This window comes from Neofelis nebulosa, chromosome 4 (assembly GCF_028018385.1).
Source record: "Neofelis nebulosa isolate mNeoNeb1 chromosome 4, mNeoNeb1.pri, whole genome shotgun sequence".
Taxonomy (NCBI): domain Eukaryota; kingdom Metazoa; phylum Chordata; class Mammalia; order Carnivora; family Felidae; genus Neofelis; species Neofelis nebulosa.
The window spans coordinates 39,389,626-39,412,242 of NC_080785.1; the positions used below are offsets into that span (position 1 = coordinate 39,389,626).

General features: G+C 38.2%; 1 protein-coding gene across 10 annotated transcripts in view; it reads left to right on the forward strand.

Annotated features, from left to right (window-relative positions):
- IMMP2L (inner mitochondrial membrane peptidase subunit 2) overlaps window positions 1–22,617 on the forward strand; it is an 896,430-nt gene that overhangs the window by 273,753 nt on the left and 600,060 nt on the right. For 8 of the 10 annotated variants that reach the window (XM_058724576.1, XM_058724575.1, XM_058724572.1 and 5 more), the window contains one exon: window positions 17,250–17,330. The exons of the other annotated variants lie outside the window; for them this stretch is intronic. In XM_058724576.1, the coding sequence (XP_058580559.1) occupies window positions 17,250–17,330 (81 nt within the window). The remainder of the gene's footprint in view (window positions 1–17,249; window positions 17,331–22,617) is intronic. 10 annotated transcript variants of the gene reach the window in all.

The following is a 22,617-nucleotide window of genomic DNA, read 5'->3' on the forward strand; positions in this document are numbered from 1 at the left end:
ATGTTTTTGGCTTTATCACCTCAGCCAGATGTTCTCTGCTACTCCACTGTCCTTCTATATGTTTACTGTAGTACCCAATCCCATGTGCGTCTTTTTAATTTCTTAGAAGTGGGAGATACTCTTTTCATAGTGAATGGTGGTAAGGATCTATGCTTTCAGATTAAATTTGCTGGTAGGTTTCTAAATCATGGTGCTTTTATTTCATTACAATTTTTCTTTAGAACAGTTACAATAAAAATATATTTGTCACATTGCTGTGCTGCAGATTTTATTATGGTCTTTAGATGCAGATGGCTTTTACCTTCTTGTGGATATAAACCACAGTAACAAAGATCTGGTGCTTAATTGGTCTCATTTCCTGTTAAGCATTGTCACTTTAAAAATTGCTACTTAGAAGAATGAAAAGAGGACATTAAGATTTCTTTCCTAGTGGCATTAAAGAGTAAGGAAGCACAATTCAGTTATAATTTGTTCAGTTATATTGGATAGCCAACAAGACTGAATGAATTAAAAAATAAAAGAAATGCTTGTTGGTTTATGGTCAAAACATCTCTAGGAATTTTGTACTGTTGGTGCAGTAAAAAAGTAATTGTTTTATTAAATTGCTTCAGTGTCCCCAGCATTGCACCACTAACTGTGGTGGAGCCAGAGGAAGTACAGGATATTTTATCTGACTTGAAAAACTTGTATTATATATTGGAGAAAAAAGTGGTAATACACACGAATGCTGTGAGATAGAATGTGATATAAAACACAACCTTTTTACAAAGGTTAATGATGTCCTGTTGCCCAAAATAGAGTCCATGCTCCATGGAATAGTGTGCTTGCTCATTAACCTCTGGGTCCTAACCACCCTTTCCAGCATCATCTTTCTCCGTTGCATGCCCCTGAAACATGCCCTACACTCCAGTCACTTTGATGTGCTTATTATTGCAGAATGTATCATCTACCTCAATACCTGCCTGCTTTGGTAAGCTACTTTTATTATTATTATTATTATTATTATTATTATTTTATTATTATTATTATTTTAAATTTTTGCTTTATTCTCTTTCTACCTGTCTTCAGGTAAATTCATACTCATCTTTTAAGACCTACCTCAGATGTTGCTTCCACTGCAGAACTTTCTGGTTTTCCTAGATAGAATTAGTTTTTACTCTCTATATGATCTTTTATTTCCTTGTTGGCTTCCTTTCTGTCATTTACCAGATTTTTTTTTTTCTGATTTTCCTTTTGATTTTTTTCTTTGACCCATTGGCTATTTAGGAGTGTCTTAGTCAGTTTGGGCTGCTATAAGAAAATACCATAAACTTGGTGGCTTATCAACAACACAAAGTTAGTTCTCATGGTTCTGGAGTCTGGAAATCCAGGGTCAGTGTGCCAGAGTGATTGGGTTCTGGTGAGAGTTCTCTTCCGGATGTGCTAATGTCCATCTTCTCGTATTTTCACATTTTCAAGAACAAAGAGAGGGAGCAGCTTATGTTCTTAAAAGGGAACTAATCCCATTCATGAAGTCTCCACCTTCATGACTTAATTATATGCCAAAAATCCCACCTCCTAATACCATCACTTTGGGAGTTAGGAGTTCAAAGTATGAATTTTGCTTGGGGAACACAAGCATTCAGTCCATAGCAAGGAGTATGTATCTGTGATTTGCAGAAGAGTACCCTGATGTATTTGATTCTTACATATAATGCATTTTTATAGCTGTTCAGTCCAGCATTCTTTCTGGTAAACATGGATATAATAGGTTTTATGTTGTTGTTTGGTTTTGGCAAAAATGATGCTTCTTGCATTAGTCGTACAGGGTGAAACTTCTGTGACGTTTAGTAAGCCTCCTGAGTATCTCTGCTGGGTTTTTTTATTTTAGAGACCGTTTTGAATACTGAAAATTTTGATGGGGCATTAAAAGAAGAATTAAACACATTCATAAGTTTCCCAAAATGTACCTGTTATTAATTTTTAATCCCATTCCATTTTTGTTGCAGAAAATAGATTGTATTATTTCTGTCTTTTCTATCCCTACCATATAGTCTGTTCTGAGAATGTTCCATTTTGTGCTTAAAAATAATATATATTCATTTGTTTGGTGGGGTGTTCTTTAGATGTCTCTTGGGTTAGTTGGTTTATAGTGTCATTCAAGTCTTCTATTTCCTTGGTCTTCTGTCTAGATATTCTATCCATTATTGAAAGTAGAGTATTAAAATATTATTGCAGAATTATCTTTCTCCTTTTAATTCTGTAAGTTTATGCTTCATATATTTCAGTGAATTGTTACTTCCTGCATATTTGCTTATAATTGTTATATCTTCCTGATGAATTGACCCTTTTATCATTGTAAAATTTCACTGTTTATCTCTGAACTAGGAGCAGAAAGAGAGGGAGCAGTGTTGGTACAAATGTTACCGTTTTGCCTTTCTTGGACGATTTCCATAGATTTTCTTGAATAGATGTTTTTTTTTTTTTCATTTGCTATTTGCCATTAGGACCATTTGAAGAAGGTTTAAAATTTTAAAGATAATTTCACCAGTTTTTAATAATTCTGCCAGTTTTTTTTCCTAGTTTTAAACCGATTAGTGGAGCTCCTCATGCTATCATACCAGAAGTTGATCCATATGTCTCTTTCTATAAATTGTTTGTGTATGTGTTTCTTTTCCTTAAGAGGTGATGAGTTTTATAAGCCTTACGAGACTGCAACCTAATCATTTGTATTTGCATAGTACTTAGTATGATGCTTAAAATATTGCAGATCAGTGATTCTCAAATATTTTTTCTTTAAACAATTTTTTTAATGTTTATTTATTTTTGAGAATGACAGAGACATAATGCGAGTGGGTTAGGGGCAGAGAGAGAGGGAGACACAGAATCCAAAGCAGGCTCCAGGCTCCAAGCTGTTATCACAGAGCCCGTCGTGGGGCTTGAGATCATGAGCTGTGTGATACTGACCTGAGCCGAAGTTGATCCCTCAACCGACTGAGTCACCGTGGTGCCCCCTTTTTTCTTTAAAATTTTTTTTTAATGTTAAATATTTTTATTTATTTTTTTTATTTTAGAGATCGTTTTGGATACTGAAAATTTTGGTGGAGCACTGGAAGTCATTAAAATGATCAAAATAACATCAAGTAACTTAAAATAATTATGATGCATTAATTGTTACAGTTAAATAGCATTATGGTGCCTGTAAAAACAACCGCAGCTGTCCATCATTCCTGTGGTCTCCTTTCAGGAGAAAAACCAGTGCCCTGTCATGTTCAGAGGATCATTGACTTACCTGCCATGACTTACCTGCCTTATAACCTTTTGAAATCAAGTTTGTTTGGTTTTTGTTTGGTTTTAGTGCCATTTGACATCAATTTCTATCTGTGATTTGCAGCAGAGTACCCTGATGTATTTGATTCTTACATATAATGTACTTTTACGGCTGTTCAGTCTAGCATTCTTTCTGGTAAACATGGAAATAATAGGTTTTGCATTGTTGTTGTTTGGTTTTGGTAACAATGATGCTTCTCACATTAGTTGCACTGGGTGAAACTTCTGTGAAGTTTAGTAAGCCTCCTGAGTATCTCTGCTGGTTCTTAGTTTATGTTTGGTTACTGTTGGATAGACCAAAAATGAAATTATGAAGTGTAGACTAAATGGTATGGAAGTATTCATGAACCTGAGCTCTAAGGCTTGGGAAAATTCTTGACTTTCAACATTACTATTCCTGTATCCTGTGTATTTAATGGGTCACCAAATTTTTTTGCCTTTATCTCCTAGAGGTCTCTGTATTTCAGTCTTTCTTTGCTGTTTTTGCCTATGTGGTTCTTATCCAGGCTCTCAAACATTCACCACTAGTTTGCACTAATAGCCTCCTAATCTGTGTATTTCTCTAGTTTGTGCCTTTTTGGAAGCCATCCTATACTCTGCTACACAGACCAAGTTTCTTAGAATCCTAGTCCATCATGCAATTTCCTCAATGCTTATGATAAATGTTTGCTGGTGTTTGTTATGTGCCAGTCACTGTTTTGGGTGCTGTGTTTTAGTGGCACAAAAGCTATACAAGTTCCCTGCCCTCTTGGGACATTCTGCTCTTTGTTACAGTAGATAGTAAATAAGTAAATAAATGAGATTATTACATTGTGGTAAGTGCTATGACAATAATAAACACATGATGGAGTGACATCAGGACAGCACCTGAGGCAGGTGCTGAGTGAAGACCTCTCTTGGGAGATGCCATGTGAGCTGGAATCTGGAGGGTGAGGATGGGCTAGCCACACAGGAATGGGAAAGAAAGGACTTCTCGCAGAGGAAACAATAATTACCAAGGCCCAGAGACAGATAAGGGCTTGATGTGTTTGTAAAACAGAAAGGAGCCCATTATTGATGGAGCATAATGAAGGATGAGAGTGATGATATGAGATGATGTTGAAGAGGAAGCCAGATCATGGAGGACCTTGCTTTGGATTTTATTCTATGACCACTGGGAAGTCATTGGTGATTTTACGATAAGTGAGATGACTTGTTTTTAAAAGGGAAATGAGGCTTGTGTGGAGAATGGTTCAAAAGGGCAAGAGTAAAACTTTGCTACTACATAGGAGGTTGATATTTGTTCTAGGTTAGTGATGTTGGTAGCTTATTCTGGAACAGTGTTATTTAAAGGTGGGTTAAAGCAGGCAGATTCAAGATATATGTTGAAGGTTGAACCAATGCACTTGGCAATACATTAAAAACTAACCCATTTGTTGCTGTGTCATGGAGAAAATCTTTTGTCTTCTTTTCAAGGTCCCTGTAAACTGACCTTTTTATATGTCTGCTTATCTCCCTTTATACCCAAGGTACACTTTGTTCTTCTGGTAAAAGAGAGTATAATATAGTAGTTAAAAGCACATGCTGTGGTGTCAGACTTTCAGGGTTCCGGTGTTGACTTTGTCCCTTTCTGTGTGATCTCATCTCATACACTCTTTGTACTACGGTTTCCTCATCTATAAAATGGAGACAATAATATTTCTAACTCATAGCATTGTTTTTAGGATTCAATGAATTAATCCATCTAAAGTGTTTGGAAAACACTTGGCCATAGTAAGTGCCCAATATATGATTAGTGTATTCATTTCTTAGGGCTGTTTTGACAAACTGTGACAAACAGAATGACTTAAAATAATAGACATTTATTCTCTCACAATGCTGGAGGCTGGAAGCCTGAAATTAAGGTATCAGCAGGATTAGTTCTGCCCAGAGGCCATGAGGGAGAATTTGGGTCTTTGGCCTTCTTTGGCTTATAGAAGGAGCACTCCAGTGACTACCTCCTTCCTCACATGGCCACCCTCTTGTGTTCCTGATTGCTTCCCCTTTTCTTCAAATGACCTGTCTTTGAATTTAGGGTCTGTTTTAATTCCAGATGCTCTCAAGCTTCTTCTTTTTTTTTTTTTTTTTTTTTTTTTTAACGTTTTATTTATTTTTGAGACAGAGAGAGACAGAGCATGAACGGGGAAGGGGCAGAGAGAGAGGGAGACACAGAATCGGAAGCAGGCTCCAGGCTCTGAGCCATCAGCCCAGAGCCCAACGCGGGGTTCGAACTCATGGACCGCGAGATCGTGTCCTGAGTGAAGTAGGACGCTTAACCGACTGAGCCACCCAGGCGCCCCTTCAAGCTTCTTAATTACAAAGATTTTTCTTCCAAATAAGGTCACATTTACAGTTTCTTAGTATTGGGACATGGGCATATGATTTTATTGTTTGCAGAGGTCACCATTCAGATCACTACATTTGCCAAGACCATGCTTAGGACCAGTTTTGCTCCTATTCTGATATTTTGTAAATATTAGCCAATTTTCAAAGTCTGGTTCCATTCTTACCACTTGCATAAAATAACTCTTAATTCTTTGAAAAAAAAATTTTTTTTAACATTTATTCCATTTGAGAGGGGGGCAGGGGGAGGAAGGGGCAGAGAGAGAGGGAGACACAGAATCTGAAGCTGAGCTGTCATCAGAGCCCCATGCAGGGCTCAGACTCACCAACCGCGAGATCATGACCTGAGCCTAAGTCGGATACTTTGACTGAGACACCCAGGCCCCCCTAAAATAGCTCTTATTCTAAAAGATTTGTTCTCTTCCACCAGTAAAGTCAAATAAAAAAATTTTTGAATGCCTATGATTATAAAAATAGCATAGGAGACTTGCTCCATATAGACAACTTCTGTGCCTTGCCTTTTGTTGATTATTCAGATATAGTTCAAGTTTCCTTCTCCATGTTTCATTTCTTTTTTTGAAAAAAAATAATTAAGTTTTAAAGAGTGGGCTCCATGCCCAATGTAGGGCTTGAACTCATGACCCCGAGGTGAAGAGTTACATGCATACTGTCTACCAACTGAGCCAGCCAGGCACCCTCCTCCATGTTTCATCCTGTAATGATTAGGAAAAACATTTCATTCTCATCAAAATTTTTTTCAGTGCCCCAGAAACTGTCAAAAATGATTATTTTGGATCTGAAATTTGGACTGGAGCTAGAGTCTTGAGTCTCATTGCTGGATACAAGTTAGACCTAGATTCTAGGGAAGTGGTTTTGGTCATCAAAAACTAGATCATTGGTGTATGTGAGAAAGGCAGTATAGTACAATGAATACGAACTAGAAAATCATAAAATATGTTATAAATAAACAACTATGCTTCATTAGGTTTTCCTTCCTCATCTTCAAATTCCTAGCTTAAAAAGTAAAAAGTATTCAGTTGGCAACTTCATACAAATATGTATAAGTTATACATTATTACAGATTTCATGCTTGATGTGTGTAACTCATATGTCTATGTCTGTGCCTAAAGACATAAATGGAATAATGTTTACTGAAGCATTCACCATGGTTATCTCTGAGCTGTGGGATTTCAGGTGTTAATTTTATTTTTAAAATCATCAGTTCTGATGGAATTTTTAACAATATAAAAGTGTCATTTTATAAAGACAGTGGTTGTGGTGGGAGAAATGAAGGCTTAAAGAGGGGTTGGACCTTCAGGTCAGTTACTTCCAGCTGCACAAGTAGGTTTCCATATCTACTCCTGTTTCATATTTACTCCTGTTTGCATATTTACTCATGTTCAAAGGCCACAATTTAGTCTATATGCCCTAGGGAAGAAAAGGTTGGGAAGAATTGCAAAATACATACATATGCTAAACCTTAGTGTGCGTTGTAAGTAACTCATGGGCACAATACACACACACACACACACACACACACACACACACACACACGTCCAAGTAAGCTCTATCTGATGTGTTAAAAGTGTGGAATTTTTGTTATTAAAACTTTAATACAATTACTTGCTTTTCCTGCCAACTCTCCCATAACTGTTTCTGGAGTGAGGGGCAGTTATAGGATATAGCTGAAGTGGAGTTATCCTAGTGGGGAATGATAATCTTGGTCCAAGGCTGTTAGGAATTCAATCTAGAACATAAACTACCTTTGTAACAAACTGGTTTCCTTCAGAAATACTTGAGTTTGTCTTTCCAACTATATTTATGTAAGAGTGTTTTACTGTTAGTGTTACTGTTTATATGAGTGTTATTTGCATAGAAAGTGTCATTTGGGCCACATCCATATCTGATTTGAGGTCTCCCCCCACGTTAGTGGGCACTTAGAGCTTATTGACTTACAGGCCATGACCTGAAGCCCGAGTCCCTGTGAACACATGTTCTCTGGGATTCCAGTGAATATGCAGAGTGCAATTGCATTTTTTAAAAACATGAAGAAATTCAAATAAGCTGGAAACTTGCCAAGCTTAATTTTTGACACATCTCAACATTAGAATGTCCGTGTAAATGGAAGGTCAGAGTCATGCCTTGTGGCTACTGCTTTGGGACTCAGGACTGCGGGATGTCCTGCAGACAGGGCTGTCAATGCTAGTGTGTGAGTGTTGTAAGTACTGATGGGGAATGCAGGCATCTTTTCATGTCAGCACTCTCTCAATTCTTTAAACCACTAAACTGTTACTCTTTCTGTTGGGAATGGCAAGAAAAGCTTTTCTCTCTGTATTCCGTGCTCCTGGGACATGTGCCTATTTGCTTCAAGACTGGTTTTTGAATTTAAGGTTGCAAAACAGTTGTTCAGAAAACAACCACAGCAGTCTACTTCAGAAAACCCTTCTCTCTTTTGAGATATAACTGGATTGGTGATTCGCGTCTGTTTGTTAATTGCAATAAAGCTGCTATTGTAATTTAGAATGCTTGTTAAGAATAGTCCAACAGTCCTCTAAGGGACAATAGATAACCTGCTATGTGTCTTGCTTAGGGAGCTGGTAATTATTTTACTGTAAATGAATCTAACAATAGCCCATTGGAAAACCACAAGAGGGACAAGCTTTGAGGGAGGAGTGTTAAAATCAAGGCTCTTCTTTATTGACTACATTCATCAGCCCAAATTACTGGCAATAAAGTTTTCAGAGAGGTTCAAGTAAAGTAAGTAAAATAATTAAGGTTCTCTTCAGTTACTGTTAAAAATTCTTTGTATGAGTGCATCTTACTTAGACTCATTTTCACCTTCCTTTTAATGGAATTTTTAATGTTTTATATTATGTAATGATGACTTTTTGCTTTTTAAAAGGCTACCGTACCAGATCAGAGATTTGTAAATTTTTCTTGTAGGAATTGCTGAGCTGTTCTCACGAACTTGACTGCTTAGAGCTCCCTGCTATATTGTGTTTTTGACTTTGGCTAATTTTTTTGTTTTGTTTTGTTTTCTGAGGAAAAAAAACAGTTGTAGTTAAAAGTCAGGTGCAGGGGCGCCTGGGTGGCTCAGTCGGTTGGGCGTCTGACTTCGGCTCAGGTCATTATCTCGTGGTCTGTGAGTTTGAGCCCCGCGTCGGGCTCTGTGCTGACCGCTCAGAGCCTGGAGCCTGTTTCAGATTCTGTGTCTTCCTCTCTCTCTCTGACCTTCCCCCATTCATGCTCTGTCTCTCTCTCTGTCTCAAAAATGAATAAACGTTAAAAAAATTAAAAAAAAAAAGTCAGGTGCAAGTAATGATTTGGGGTGGTATTGCCAGAGTAAATAAAAGAAAAGTTAGTTAGACAAGCACATTTTCCTCCCATGGAAAGACATTCAAAATTATGTGTTGGCTGAGGAAATGTTAGGTTATTATTTTTCAAAAATGTCAAGAAACAATATATATGTGCTCCTCAAAGCCAAGCAGAGCCTGTTGCATGTCAAGCTGATGACTCAGGTATACTCACCCTTCTAGCGTTAGATCACACCTACTTTTGGTCCCTTTTCACTCTGTCCCATTATGCCTCCTGTGCTCCATCCAGGCATAATTATTAGTTCTCAGAATGTTCCATCCACTTTCGAAGTTTGGGGCATGATATTCCCCCAGTCTTGGAGGTACATCCAGAGCTTAAGAGCCCTTCAGATCCAGCTTCCTCAGGAAGTTCTCCCTAATTGGGTGGAATAAATGCCCCGAACCTCTGACGTCCTGCAAAAGTGTATGTGAACTCTATGTAACCTCAAAACAGAAGCTTATCTGCCCTGTTCATCATGACCCCACTTCCCATGATAAAATAATTGTTCTCTGTTCTCCTAGCATTTCCTTTAACTTAGAGTATATCACTTTTTATTACATTTAGTTTTCCAGATCTTCCTTGTTAGGCTGTGAGTTCCAATTTCTCACATGCATTTCTTCTCCTCCATTCCTACTGTCTTTGTGCTGGTGGAAGGAAGCCTTGTTATCTCTTAGATGACTACTGTGACCCCCTCTGTGCCTGTCCCCAGTCTTGTGCCCTTGAATCTCTTCTCCACACTATCCTCTAGAAGTATCTATTAAAGTTTATATCTGACTAGACTAGTCTTCTCCACAGGTGTCATTTGCCATGAGAACAAAGTGCACTCTCCTTAGTGTGACAAATTAAAAAAGGCTATCTGTGATCTTACTCCTGTTTTTTTTACCCTTGTAGCCCAAATTCCCACTAACTTGGGGCTTCATAGCTTATATGCCAGTAGTGCTGAGGTAATTTTATTTCACTATGAGTTTTCCGATATGTTATGATTCTGGACTTCGCTCAAAGTGTTCCTTCTGTTTGTAATGTTTTTATTCAAAACATAATTTCTGATCATCCATCAAGGTTCCATTATCACTCCTCTGGGAAGGCCTCTAGATCAGTTAGCTGCTCTCTAGACCCTCAGAGCATCTAAATACATACTTGTATTATATTCTTAGTGTATTATGGTGTATTATATTCTTAGATGTACTATAATCTTAGTGATCTGTTCACCAGGAAAAGTTATTTATTATTTATGATTGTTTCCTTAAGGGCTAGCATTGTATTTGGCACCCAATAGATTCCCCGTAAGTGTCTGAATGAATGGATGGAAGAGCAGAGATTAAGAATATCCCACAGGCCATAAGAAGAAAAGCCAGGAATACAAATCTTGGAGAAAAATCAAGATAAGAGTTTTATAACAAATATTCCTTTGGTAACTTTGAATTTAAGAGATGAGTCTGTGGGGATAAGGGCTAGCAGTGTAACTCTTGTGGAAAGCCTGCATTGATTCTGCAAAATGTCCCTTTGGGGCAGGTAAATGCTTTTGTGGAGAGAAGGCTACCTTTCAAGATTCAGGTTGGTGGCTGTAGTTGGGAACAGTCTTAAAGGGCTAGCCTGGATTTCATCTTTATTTAGTTGGGATTCCGAGTTATCCTGGATTTTGAGGCAGAAAAGCACTTACTGGGGAATTGGGCTGAAACACAGGCTGAAATCTTGGAGGATAGCTGGAGAGGAAGAGAAATGGTTACAGGATAACTGTATGGAAGCTTGACTACTGCAAAGCTGGGCTAGATTATTTAGAATGTGCAAAAGGATTGCCGAGCAAATCGGAAACTGAGTAGCAGATCTTTATCTTTTTTCTGCCAGTGGCCAGGATTGGTTCTGGATTCTGGGGTATGTGGGCACAAAGAGGAGGGCTAAGTGAGCACTGTTGAGAAGATCAGAGCTCCTCAATGGGTTCAAGCCCAGGCCCAACATTACAGTGAGCTTGGCTGGCCCCTTTCTACTTTTGTTCACTTCCCATTTCTATTAGCATATCAACATTTTTGCAATTGCATATGTATCATCCAGGCAGTGGTTTCTTTGGGACTCTTACTACATGTTAAGCACTGTATGAGGCTTCAAGATTATAGTGGTGAACAAGAGGTTCCTTCTGGTTCTTAACTAGTGAGGTAGATATACAATGAATGAATAATTTCAATGTGATTAACCACACTAAAGGGGCAGTGTGCAGTGACTTGGGAGAGTAGAGTTTCAATTTAATTTATTCTGGGGAGTCAGGGAAAGTTTATGGTAGACATGACATTTAAGCTGAGATCCAAAGAATGAGAACTTTGCTAGAAAAAGTAAAGTGGGGATTGTATAGGGTTGTCAGCATAAACAGAAATCCTAAGGTAGGACAGAGAGAAGTGTGGCAGAAGGCCAGCATGGTCAGGGGAGAGTTTACACTACATGAGCCTGAAGAGAGAGAGTAGAGGCTGGTTTTTTTTGTTTGTTTGTTTGTTTGTTTTGTTTTTTGTTTTTGTTTTTTTTGGGTTTTTTTTTTTTTTTGGAGGTTTTTGGAAACTGCATTAAGGCTTTTAGATTTTGTTCTAAACAATGTAGAAGTAATTGGAGAGTTTTAACCTCATCATGTTTGTTTTAGAATGATTGCTCTGTCTGCCCTGTGGAAAATAGACAGAAGCAGGGGCAAAAGTAGAAAAGGAGTATCTGGTTGAGAGCTATTGTTGTGATCCAAGCATGAGATGATACTGGCTACACCAGGGTAAAAATGGGGAATAAGTCAGTGGATAGATGGGAAAGATATACAAGTATAGAATACACAGTTTTGGCCAATTGATTAGATGTGGCCAGAGAGAGAGAGAGAGAGAGAGAGAGAGGTTAAGGGTGACTTGTAAACTTTGAGCAACTTGCTATACGGTAGGTCCATTTTTTTTTTTTTTTTTTTTGGAGGTAGGTTTTGCACAGAAAATTTGGGTAGGGCATTTTCAAGAGGGATCAGTGCTCCTTTTAGAGATGCCTCTTTTGAATGCATAACATCAGCAGAATCCAATTGTTTCTTTCCAGAGGACTGAACAAAAAATGCCATGAGTAAGAAAATAAGCAGATAAATACTTGCATTTTCATTAGATGGGGTCTTTTCAGGTCATAGTTGCAGTCTGTAGATTATTGAAACATAGGTATCATGTAGAAATTACTTTGATTAAACTCTTTACCTTGGAAGCTCCTTTCTAAAGGGTAGGATGCTATTTGGTAAGCCTTTTAAAAGTTGCTTTTGACAGCTAATTTGCTCACATAATAGCATAAGGTTTCTTCTCTTGTGCTTCATATTTTTTAAAAGAGAAAAAAAATCCTTTATAATGAACTCTGATAAATATGAGATAATTGATGGATTATATCTGCATAAAAAGAATTCAAGTTGCTAAATACAATACTCATGATAAATGGAATGCATTTAGACTTTCAGCCTGGAGATTGCATCCTGTCACTGTGCTCAAGAATAATACCGAACATTTTGAAAAAATGAAAAACAGACCAGTAGAAGAGGTTTCTTTAAGGTAACACTGAAGTTTATTTATCATAATGGGAGGCAGGTAATGATAACTTTCAGGTAATAGAATCTATGCTATAGTATATTCACTTGACACATTTTCTCTGAATATAGTAGTGTTTTTTTTTTTTTAATAAAAGGTAAGGTAGAGCTTCCTCTTGCTCCATTTAATGGGCAGCTACATGGTAGGCACTAGAAAAAGCAAATTGATGGTTTTCAGATCAGTGGGGAAGATACACACACAAACACATGCATGCATACCTGATGGTGTAATGGGTAGGAATTGCAAAGGTGAATAGCATGCAGATACCAATGGGTGATGCCTAAATTGAATCTTGAACTACAAAGAATAGTTAGAATGGAGAGAAGTATTCTACAATCACAACGCAGTATGTGGAAATGGCAGATGGACAGAGATGTTAAAGACCATGGCACATTGTATGAAGTATAGGTTGTCCAAGATAGTATGGCCAGAACATTGGGTGCTTAAGAAGGAGACGCAGCGGTGATGCTGGAGAAATAGGTAGATACCTGATTGCAAACACCTTCCTGTGCAAAGCTAACAAGGCTGACCTTTATCTTGAAGACTTTGGGTTGCTATATAAAAGGATTTTAAATAGAGAAGTCATGTACTCAGATTTTCATTTTAGAAAGATCACTGCCCAGTATTTTGTTAGTATATCAGAAGGGACAAGCATGGATGGCTCCCAGGTTTTGCCTTCAAATGAGAAGTCTGACTATCTTTTGGTCATTGCTACAACATTTATAAGCATCAAAATGTGCTTGATGAACATAGTTTGATGCTTATAAATGTTGTATAATTGGGGAAAAAAAGACCCAGGAAAAGTGACAGAGAAGCATTGATAGACAGACAGAAGGGTAAAAAGAACCTGGTTTCTAGATATGTGCATGTCTCAGTAGTGAAGGGATGGGTTTCAAATAGGAACTAGCGGCCAACAGTGTAGCATGTTAGAGACAAACTCAATAAGGACTAAAAATTCTCTATTGGGTTTCACTAAAGGGAGTGTCCTTGGTCACTGTGAATAGAGCGTTTTTGACAGTTATTGAGGGTAGGCAGATGTGAGATTGTTGAAAGCTGAAGGCTAATTATACACTGTAGAATTAGAGTTGGGATATATAGTTGTTTCTTCAGTGTGTTGAGTGAGAAAGGGAAAAGGCACATAGGGTGGTAGGACTTGGTGATGTGTGAGAGGAGTGGTTTTAAATTGCAGGAGGCTTGAGCTTATTTGCTTGCCTAGGTATAATTGCAGGAGAGAGAGAGAGAGAGAGAGAGAGAGAGAGAGAGAGAGAGATTGATTAAAGATGCAGAAGAGAGAAGGCAACACTGATGGATGGCAGTCCCTGAGGGAAGAAGAATGAATGGAATCCAGCACCAAGGTGGTGGTTTGGTGATAGAAAAGATGGATGTGTTTCCTCCGAGAGAAGGTGCAAGTGGCCAAGAATGGTGTAGCTCTAAGTAAGTTTCTAAGAGGACTTTGATTAGGAAACGCTTAGAAATGCTTAGGAAAGCATTTCCATGTGGTGTCTTTGTATGTTCTCAGTTTTCTTTCATATGACTTAGTGGGGCATAGTTGGACTTAAACACATGATTCCATATTTTGATAATTCTACAATTTGCTCCCTTTTCTTGCATGATGTGAACACTGATTATTGTTTTAAACTGTAATACACTACTACCAGCAATTAGAATTTGTATTAACATCATATACACAGAGAAGAAAATACTTTATTCATTGTGTAATACTTAAAATACTTACAATGATTATAAGTCTGTCTTTTTATTCTTAAAGTATTAAATGAAATAAATGACACTGTCTCTGAAGAGATAGGCCATAGTACATAGCAAACACATAGTTTTTGTGTTTGCTACTTACTTATACAATTATTTGCACACTTAATATGTTTTTTAAGATAATATGGTTCTGATTTGGCTTAAAAATCTTGTCATTTGTTTATTCTTCCCCATGAATGATTTCTTACTTATACATATTGCAGTTCTTAATGCTTACTTACATGTTTTTTGAGCATGATGAGACAATGTAGTATTACAAAAATGAAAAAAAAAATGGTATTTGCTGCGAAGGAAATGAGTTAAATAAAGGTGTTTGTTAAATGGGAAGATGCTGCTTTTGACACAAATTTTCATGGAAGCATCTCTCATCTCCCCAAACACTGCTCTGCCTGATCAGTCATGCCTGGGGATGCAATCTCAGATGCTGCCAGCTTTGCTGACAGGCCTAGTGCGGTCCTGATGCCAGTGTTCTGAGCCTGGGGTCCTCTCTCCCTTGGTGGGCTTGGCTTTTGTTTCCTATGTGGTCACTGGGCTTGGCTCCGCTTAATTTAGAAGCAGCGAAGAATGGGCAAGATTTGCAGATGCCTCCAAGTTACCAAGGACCAGCAAAGATAGTAGTTTGTATAGAATTGTGAGGTTTTATTCATATCTCTACTCTAGGGGTACGCTTTTCATCTTCTATTTTTTTGTCGAGGTGAATTTTTGAAACCAGCAAGTTTACCTTTTTGCCATTGTGTTTTCCCATTGCTACCACCACAGAGCTAAAGCCTATTACTGGAAGGCTGCCTTGGGCAAAACCGTGAAATAGGTAAAGTTTGTCTTAGACATCTGCTACTTCTTTTTCTAACCCTGCTTCCCCCCCCACCCCACCCGCCACCCCAAACACCTAATACTCCTGAGTTCCTTCTGCCTGTGGGGCTTCACACAGTGTTAGTGATTGATTGCATCTTAATATCCTACATCTTCCAGGGATATAAACATTTGGAGAAACTGTTTTGGTGGGAGGGGAGTTGGGGGGGAGTAACATCTCTAACAGCAGAATTTGAAGTTTTAGGGTTGGGGGTAATGGTAATTGAGAAAACGGGGTAAAAACCTTCTAATTCTAAAACAAATGTGTAAATGACTGCTTCCTCTGCTCTATTTGAAAAATTGGGGTTATTATTAATAATGAGTGCCAATTAAAAATCCCTTGAGTTATCATACTGAAATATGATAATATGCTGGCATGAATGGGCCAACTTTTCCTTACTCTTCTGTGAAGAAGACACTCTGTAATGATATAAAGAAGGAACTGAGACTATTTTTATACAATGGCTCATGAACTCACAGACATGAGGGAACAATCATTGTTTAGCATTTCAATTTGTGGTCTATCTTGGAATCATATTTTAATTAACCCAGCCAACACCTTTGTGTGTGATAAGTGATATTATCCCTGGAGTACAATATATAGAAAAAAAAAGTAATCTAATCTAAAAGCATGAAAGGGGGCAAAATACTGCTCTTATCAAATCTGTTAAAGATTGGGTTAAAGAGATAGCTCAAGGTTAAGGGTCTCCTGCTAAGAAGTTGCCTAGTTAATCAGTAAGAGAATTGGAGTGAGAACATTTGAGCTTCTGGCCTCCTTGGGCACAGAGTCACTGTTTCCTTTGAGGCTATGTTAATAATCACCGTTAGTGACCTCAGGAGACCACAGCTCCTAGCAATGAAGCAGATGGCATGCGTCCTCCATCACCCTACAGTTCATGAGCCATAATGCTACCCAAGTGGGATGCGAATGTTAAATAATAACAAATTAGGCTGTGTTGAAATCATGGCTTTGAATATATCTCAATAACTTTCTGTTTCCAAAGGACTTTGAGTTATATTTATAACCCATTCAAACTACTTAAAATTCCCGTAATTCAAAATCACTTTGCTTCTTTTTAGTGCTTAAAGAAATAGCTATCTGGTAGGACCATATATACTCTGATGGTGAATTTGTATTTAGAAGGAAGAAAGGTTATCAACCTTACAACTGGGTGAGGTCCTATGAAAGTTTATAGAAATATAGCATATTAGCACTAAAAGGAATCTTGGAAGTTGGGAGGAAATGAATTTGTAACTGAGATCTTCAGACCAAACTCATTATCAAAACTGCACAGATAACAGGGTTTTAAATCAGTTAATAATAGCCTCTGGAGAAACAAGCTTTCTGGAACATTGGAAAGCTAGGGGAGAGAAATTGACCAAGGACACCCAGGCCCTGACTCTGCTTTCTCCATATGGATGGGGGCTGTGACCTTGCTCATGCTGAGTTTGATTTAACAACTAGAAGATCTGCTGTTTGTAAACATTCCTTTAAGTGGAAGCATGCCTGTGGCAGCATAAGTTCTTTCTGGGTAAGTGATTTTAACCACATGTATAAAAAAGGCCAGTGGTGTGGCAAGCATTTGGTCACTTCACAGATCTGGCTGGAAGATTCTACATCCTTGGCTAATTAAATTGGGATTTGTCTAATCCTACAGTGGGTGTATGTAAGTTCACTTAATCCCTAATTTTACAGATGAGGGAAATACAGTTTATGGAAGAAAAATGACTTTTCTAAACTGGCATCTTTTGTATTAGAACTGAAGACAGAACTGAGGTCTTGTCACCCCGAGTTTGAATGGGTTATAAATATAACTTAAAGTCCTTTGGAAACAGAAAATCATTGAGATATATTCAAAGCCATGATTTTAACACAGCCTAATTTGTTATTATGCTCTTGTATGATTATCTATAGCCTCAGGACTCAGAAAAGAGAACCTTGACCCTGTGGTTTCTATTAATGACACCATCATATTTCAGTCATTTTTGCCTTCATTCATTTAGCAAATATTTACTAAGTTCTTGCATTGGTAGAAGTACAACAGTGAACAAAACGGATCCAAGTTCCTGCCCTGATGACACTTACATTATAGTCAAGGAAGACAGACAAAATAGGTAAGTAGCATGTGGTTTAAAGTATGTCTAAATATGTTTAATGTATATCTGATGGGGGTAAGTGCTATGAGAAAAGGCGAAGTGGAAAAGAGACATGGGGTTGTGTGTGTGAGTAGGCTGATTTTCAATAGAGTGGTCAGGAAAGAGACCTCAGTGAGTAATCACTCATTTTCCCGGTCATGTAGGTTCTACTCTTACAGTGTCTACAATATCTATATTTCTTTTTCACTTCCTTGAAATGGAAATTGAAACAGAAACCTGCCACTGTGTCTCTTCCTGACCACAGGTTGTCTCTTTTTCTCACTCTGTTCTCTCTGTCTTATTGTGAGGCATCCATTATCCTACCTCCAACCTAGTTTTCAAGAAATCAGACCTGAATCCTATCGCTTCCCACCTCTGAAAGCTTCAGTGACTCCTCATTCCACACAGCCTCTTGACCAGGACATTCAAGTCTTTCCATGTGGCCACATTTCCTCTGTCCATCCTGCATCCCCTCCTGCTTAGGTAGGCAGGCCGCTGGTCCCCCTCTCCATCTTGCCTCACTCTTTCCTTTTTTAGGAATGTCCTTTTACCAGTTGAAGCTCTGGCTATCTTCACAGTTGACCTCAAATTATTTCCCTTTCCATAAAGTTTTTTTCTGACCCTTTCCTGTTCCACCACCCCCCACGCCCCAAACACCATGAGAAAATCCAGTTAGCAATTTGAGGATAAAATTGATCTTCTACTCATTTTTCAATAGCATGGTTCCTGGACACTGTCAATGCGCCATAAGGGTTTGTTGAGTCAAATTGAATGATACTTGTCAGATTCCACTGACAATCAGGTATCTCAACAGAAAGTTGAGATTTCAATGTGGGTTCCATAGATTGCTCATGAAAATGTAGCCAAGGCATAGGAGAAAAAGTATTTAATAGCGTATATTTCAAACAGGAAGAGGCTTTCAGTAATATAGTGTATTCTATGCTCAGGGACAGTTGGAAAGAGAATGTACTCACGTGAATTTACGTGGGAAGCTGGCTGTCAGCTGAGCTGTGTGGAAATGAATCTGCCTTAAACTGTTTTCTGCTAAAATAAGCAACATTTAGAAATGTTGTCTATCTCTTTAGGTTAGTACTGAATTATCCCACAGCTTTCTGAAGCTCATCAAATTAATAATTGTTTCCAGTGATCTGTAAACAAGCTTACTTTAAGCAATTAACCCATTTGCTTATTAGCATAAAAGACTCCAGTAACAAAGGATTAGAAGTTGATAGGGTCAGTTCAGGATAGCAATGTCTTTGCCCATTAGTTCCTTCCCTGAGTACCATGCTGCATAGTTATGTTACCAAAGACTTGCCTCTGGAAGATATAGCTTTTTCTCCACCCAAATCCACACTGACCAAGATGGAGAAGCTACTTTTAAAGTAGTGGACAGTGTGGAAATGGACAGCTGCTTCTATAAGCAGTGTCCCTGGCATTGGGGTGGAGGGGCAGCCTTTCAATAGGCCACATGAATTTTCCCTGGATGCTGACCTTACCATCTAATCTTTACTGTCTTAACTACTCAGTCAGCCTCTTGTCTCTTTCAGTTTCTGGCTTATAATCAGTTTGTGACTAGTGCTGGGATTCAGCCCTAAGTTTTCCCATCCATAGGTTGGATTCCTTTTGGGCAGCAACCTAAAAAAATTCCTGCTCAGAGGATTAGTTTCTTCTGGATGAGCTTTCTAGAAGTGAATTTGCCAAGAGGGTACATATAAAACAAAGCAAAATAAACAAAATCTCCATCTGCTGTTTCTAGCAGAAATGATTTGGAAGCATCTTTCCTACCCAAAGGATTAGACTCTGTTGGGCAAGCTCCTAGACTCAAATCTGGATCTCTTCTCTTAGAGGGTGAAGTCTTTTAATCCTACATAATTCTGATGATAGATGGGCTCAGTACTGTTATTCAGGTAATAGCCATGATCTCACTTTAAGAAGAAACAGGTAAAGGGGTGTCTGGGTGGCTCAGTCGTTTAAGCGTTCGACTTCAGCTCAGGTCATGATCTCACAGTCTGTGAGTTCGAGCCTCACGTCGGGCTCTGTGCTGACAGCTCAGAGCCTGGAGCCTGCTTCAGATTCTGTGTCTCCCTCTCTCTCTGCCCCTCCCTCCCCTGCTCATGCTCTGTCTCTCTCTGTCTCAAAAATAAAAACACTTAAAAATTTAAAAAAAAGAAGAAACAGGTAAAAAAAGTTAGTGATGCTTTGTTATGCAATTGTTGGTTATGCTTTGAGACTTTTTTTAAAGTATTAATATGTTGGTATGTCATTTTAGGTGTTAATACTTTATTAGTTAGAAATGGATTTGGGGATTTTTCTTACACTCTGAAGCTAAGCATGGAAAATTAGGACTGTACTCCCTATATCTGTCTGTGAATATACTATCACTCAGTCACCCTAGCCAGAACAGTAGAAATCATCTTAAAATATCTAAAACCCATGTGTTCTACCTTTTAAATTTCTGTTCTTATTAAGGTTATCTGAGGCCTCCCTTTTGCTAAATTCAGTGAAAAAGTCTTAACCCTCATTTTTCGTGCCTATCAATTAAGATGACATAGATGGTCATTCCTTTTATCTTGAATAAGTTTCTTCACTTGGTTGGTTTTCTTTGTTTGTTCTTCCTCTTTCTAATCTCTAATAACTGGAATCCCTCAGCGCTCATTCCTTGGGCCTTTTCTTTGACAATACAAGTCATCTCTTGATGATTTCATCCAGGCTCGTAGTTTTAAACATCATCCATATGAAGATATTTCCCAAATTTGTCTGTTTAGCCCAGATTTCTCTCCTGAACTGCAGACTCATTTAGGCAGTGGTCCCCTTCTCATTTCTATTTATATGTCTAATTAGCTTTGGAGTCTAATATATGAAGCTGAAATCCTGGTCATTCCTATGAAACCTGCTCCTCTCATAGTCCTCCTCATCTCAGTAATTGGCTATTTCATCCTTCCAGATTCTCAGGCCAAAACAACTTGGGGTTATGCTTGACTCCTCCCTTTTTCTCATACTTCACATTTAATCTGTCAGTAAATGTTGTTGGCTCTATCTTCAAAATATATGTAGACTATAGGTTACTTCTCATTACCTCTACCTCTCCAAGCCACCATCATCTTTTACCTATTTTTTGTAAGGACCTCCTTTTGTTTGTTTGTTTGTGTTTTTTTTTTTTTAAATATTTATTTCTGAGAGAGAGAGTGAGTGAGCTGGGGAGGGGCAGAGAGAGAGGGAGACACATAATCCAAAGCAGGCTCCAGGCTCCGAGGTATCAGCACAGAGCCCAACATGGGACTCGAGTCCACGAACTGTGAGATCATGACCTGAGCTGAAGTCAGACGCTTAACCAACTGAGCCACCCAGGCACCCCGTGTAAGGACCTCCTAAGTGGCCTCCCTTTTTCTGTTCATGGCACCCTATAGCCTTTTCTCAAAACATGAATCACAATTACCATGTCAGTTTTCTACTCCAAACCCTTCAGTGGTTTCCTATCTCTCTCAGAGTAAGAGTCAAAGGCATTACAATCTCTAATAAAGCACTATAATATCCAGTCCTTTATTTACTACTCTGAACTCCTCTTTCTGTGACTCTCCTTTCAGTCACAGTGTGGCAGCCTCACTAGCCTCCTTGTTTTCCCTCCCTGAGCAAACATATGGGACCAGACTGTCAAATGAGACCAGCATGAATCAGCACTTTTAACCTGTATTACTCTATTAAATGATGTCAAGGATACAGGCAGTCCAATATACAAAGTAGAGAGTGGTCCATGATATCATTGGTACCTCCCAAGGTCCTTCCTATGTTGGATACGATTATCTGGCTTAGAACAGATGAGCTATCTGAATGAGATTCATGAGATTGCCTCAGACAGAAGGAATATTTAAATTATGAAACATCTCCATTTTGTACTCTAGAGTGTTATACTTGTGTATGATAGAGATATGATGCGTATCTAATACCATATAGGGAGACATACATCATAAATGTTAGGTTCTATTTATTTAGGTAATCCTTAATATAGAGACATCTTGCTACAGGCATTTCAGAGATTGTTTCTTTCCCCTGGGTAAAAACCATTAGTTTAATTATCCACAAGTCCAGGTGATAGGCGTTTAGGTAGTTGTGACCTCCTTTTTCTTCCCCCATACTCCTTTCCTTCTGGTAAATTATTTCCACGATGATGTCTCTCAAACTCAAATCTGCTTTGTGGTCATATCTCTCTCCTGCTTAAAATTCTTCAGTGGCTCCCATAGCCTTCAGGGTAAACTCCATATTTCTTAGCATGACACTCAAGGCCCTCTTTACCTCTCCAACCTCTTTGGAGTTTCTGTCTCTCACTCATACTTATGTGCCTTTTCCTTTTATTTTGTTCCTGAATTTTTGTGCCTGGAATGATCTATTTGAGTCATCTGACTCACTAGCTCCTTAATGATTTAGCCTAAAGCTCTTTCTTGTAATGTTTTACCTTATTCCCTTTTGTTTGGATTAAGTGTTCTTCTCCCATAGCAACCAGCGCCTGCCTCTGCTAGAGCATTTACACCCCATGTACTAATTGTCCTTGAATGTATATGTCTTATTTCCTACACTTCAAGCTTCTTGAGTTCTATTTATTTTGGATCTCCAAGACATTTAGTAAACTTAAACTAAAGAATACAGGACCTTTAGATAGGTAGTAGCTTTCAAATAGTTCTGACTTGGTTACACCAGACACAGAAGATTGTCTCCTTGATCAGTTCTCGTAAGAGGATACACAGAGAATGGCAACGAAGTAGGTATCCCTGCTAGGATCAAGTCTGGGAGGCAACGAAGACATCGGTGGTGTTGGTGAATGGTCAGAGAATATTATGTAGAGAATTGCCTTCATAGTGCTAAAATGTGAGAAGGGGACTTTGAGGAGGAGCCTTGTTCATCTTTATTCCATACTTAAAAGCTCTGGAGAAATTAGCCATAATGAAATCCTTGTCCTGTTGTTAAATAGGTCAACTTAAAGAAGTTAATAGAAATTTTTTGACCCATGATTTGTTATATTATCCTGTGAGTCAAGTGTTAACTAGAGAAGAGCATGTTTTCCGCTGAGCTTCACAACTCTTGACTTGCTAGAATTTTTATTTTTGATTCTAAATGTCCAAATTTATAATTTACAACACCACAGTTTGTTATCCCCATGGATATTTACACTGAAATCAAGATTAATAAAAATAATTGTGTATAAGATATCATTTACCTACTGATTTATTAATTTAGGCTGGTCTGTTTTATTAAACTTATACATATAGGAAAC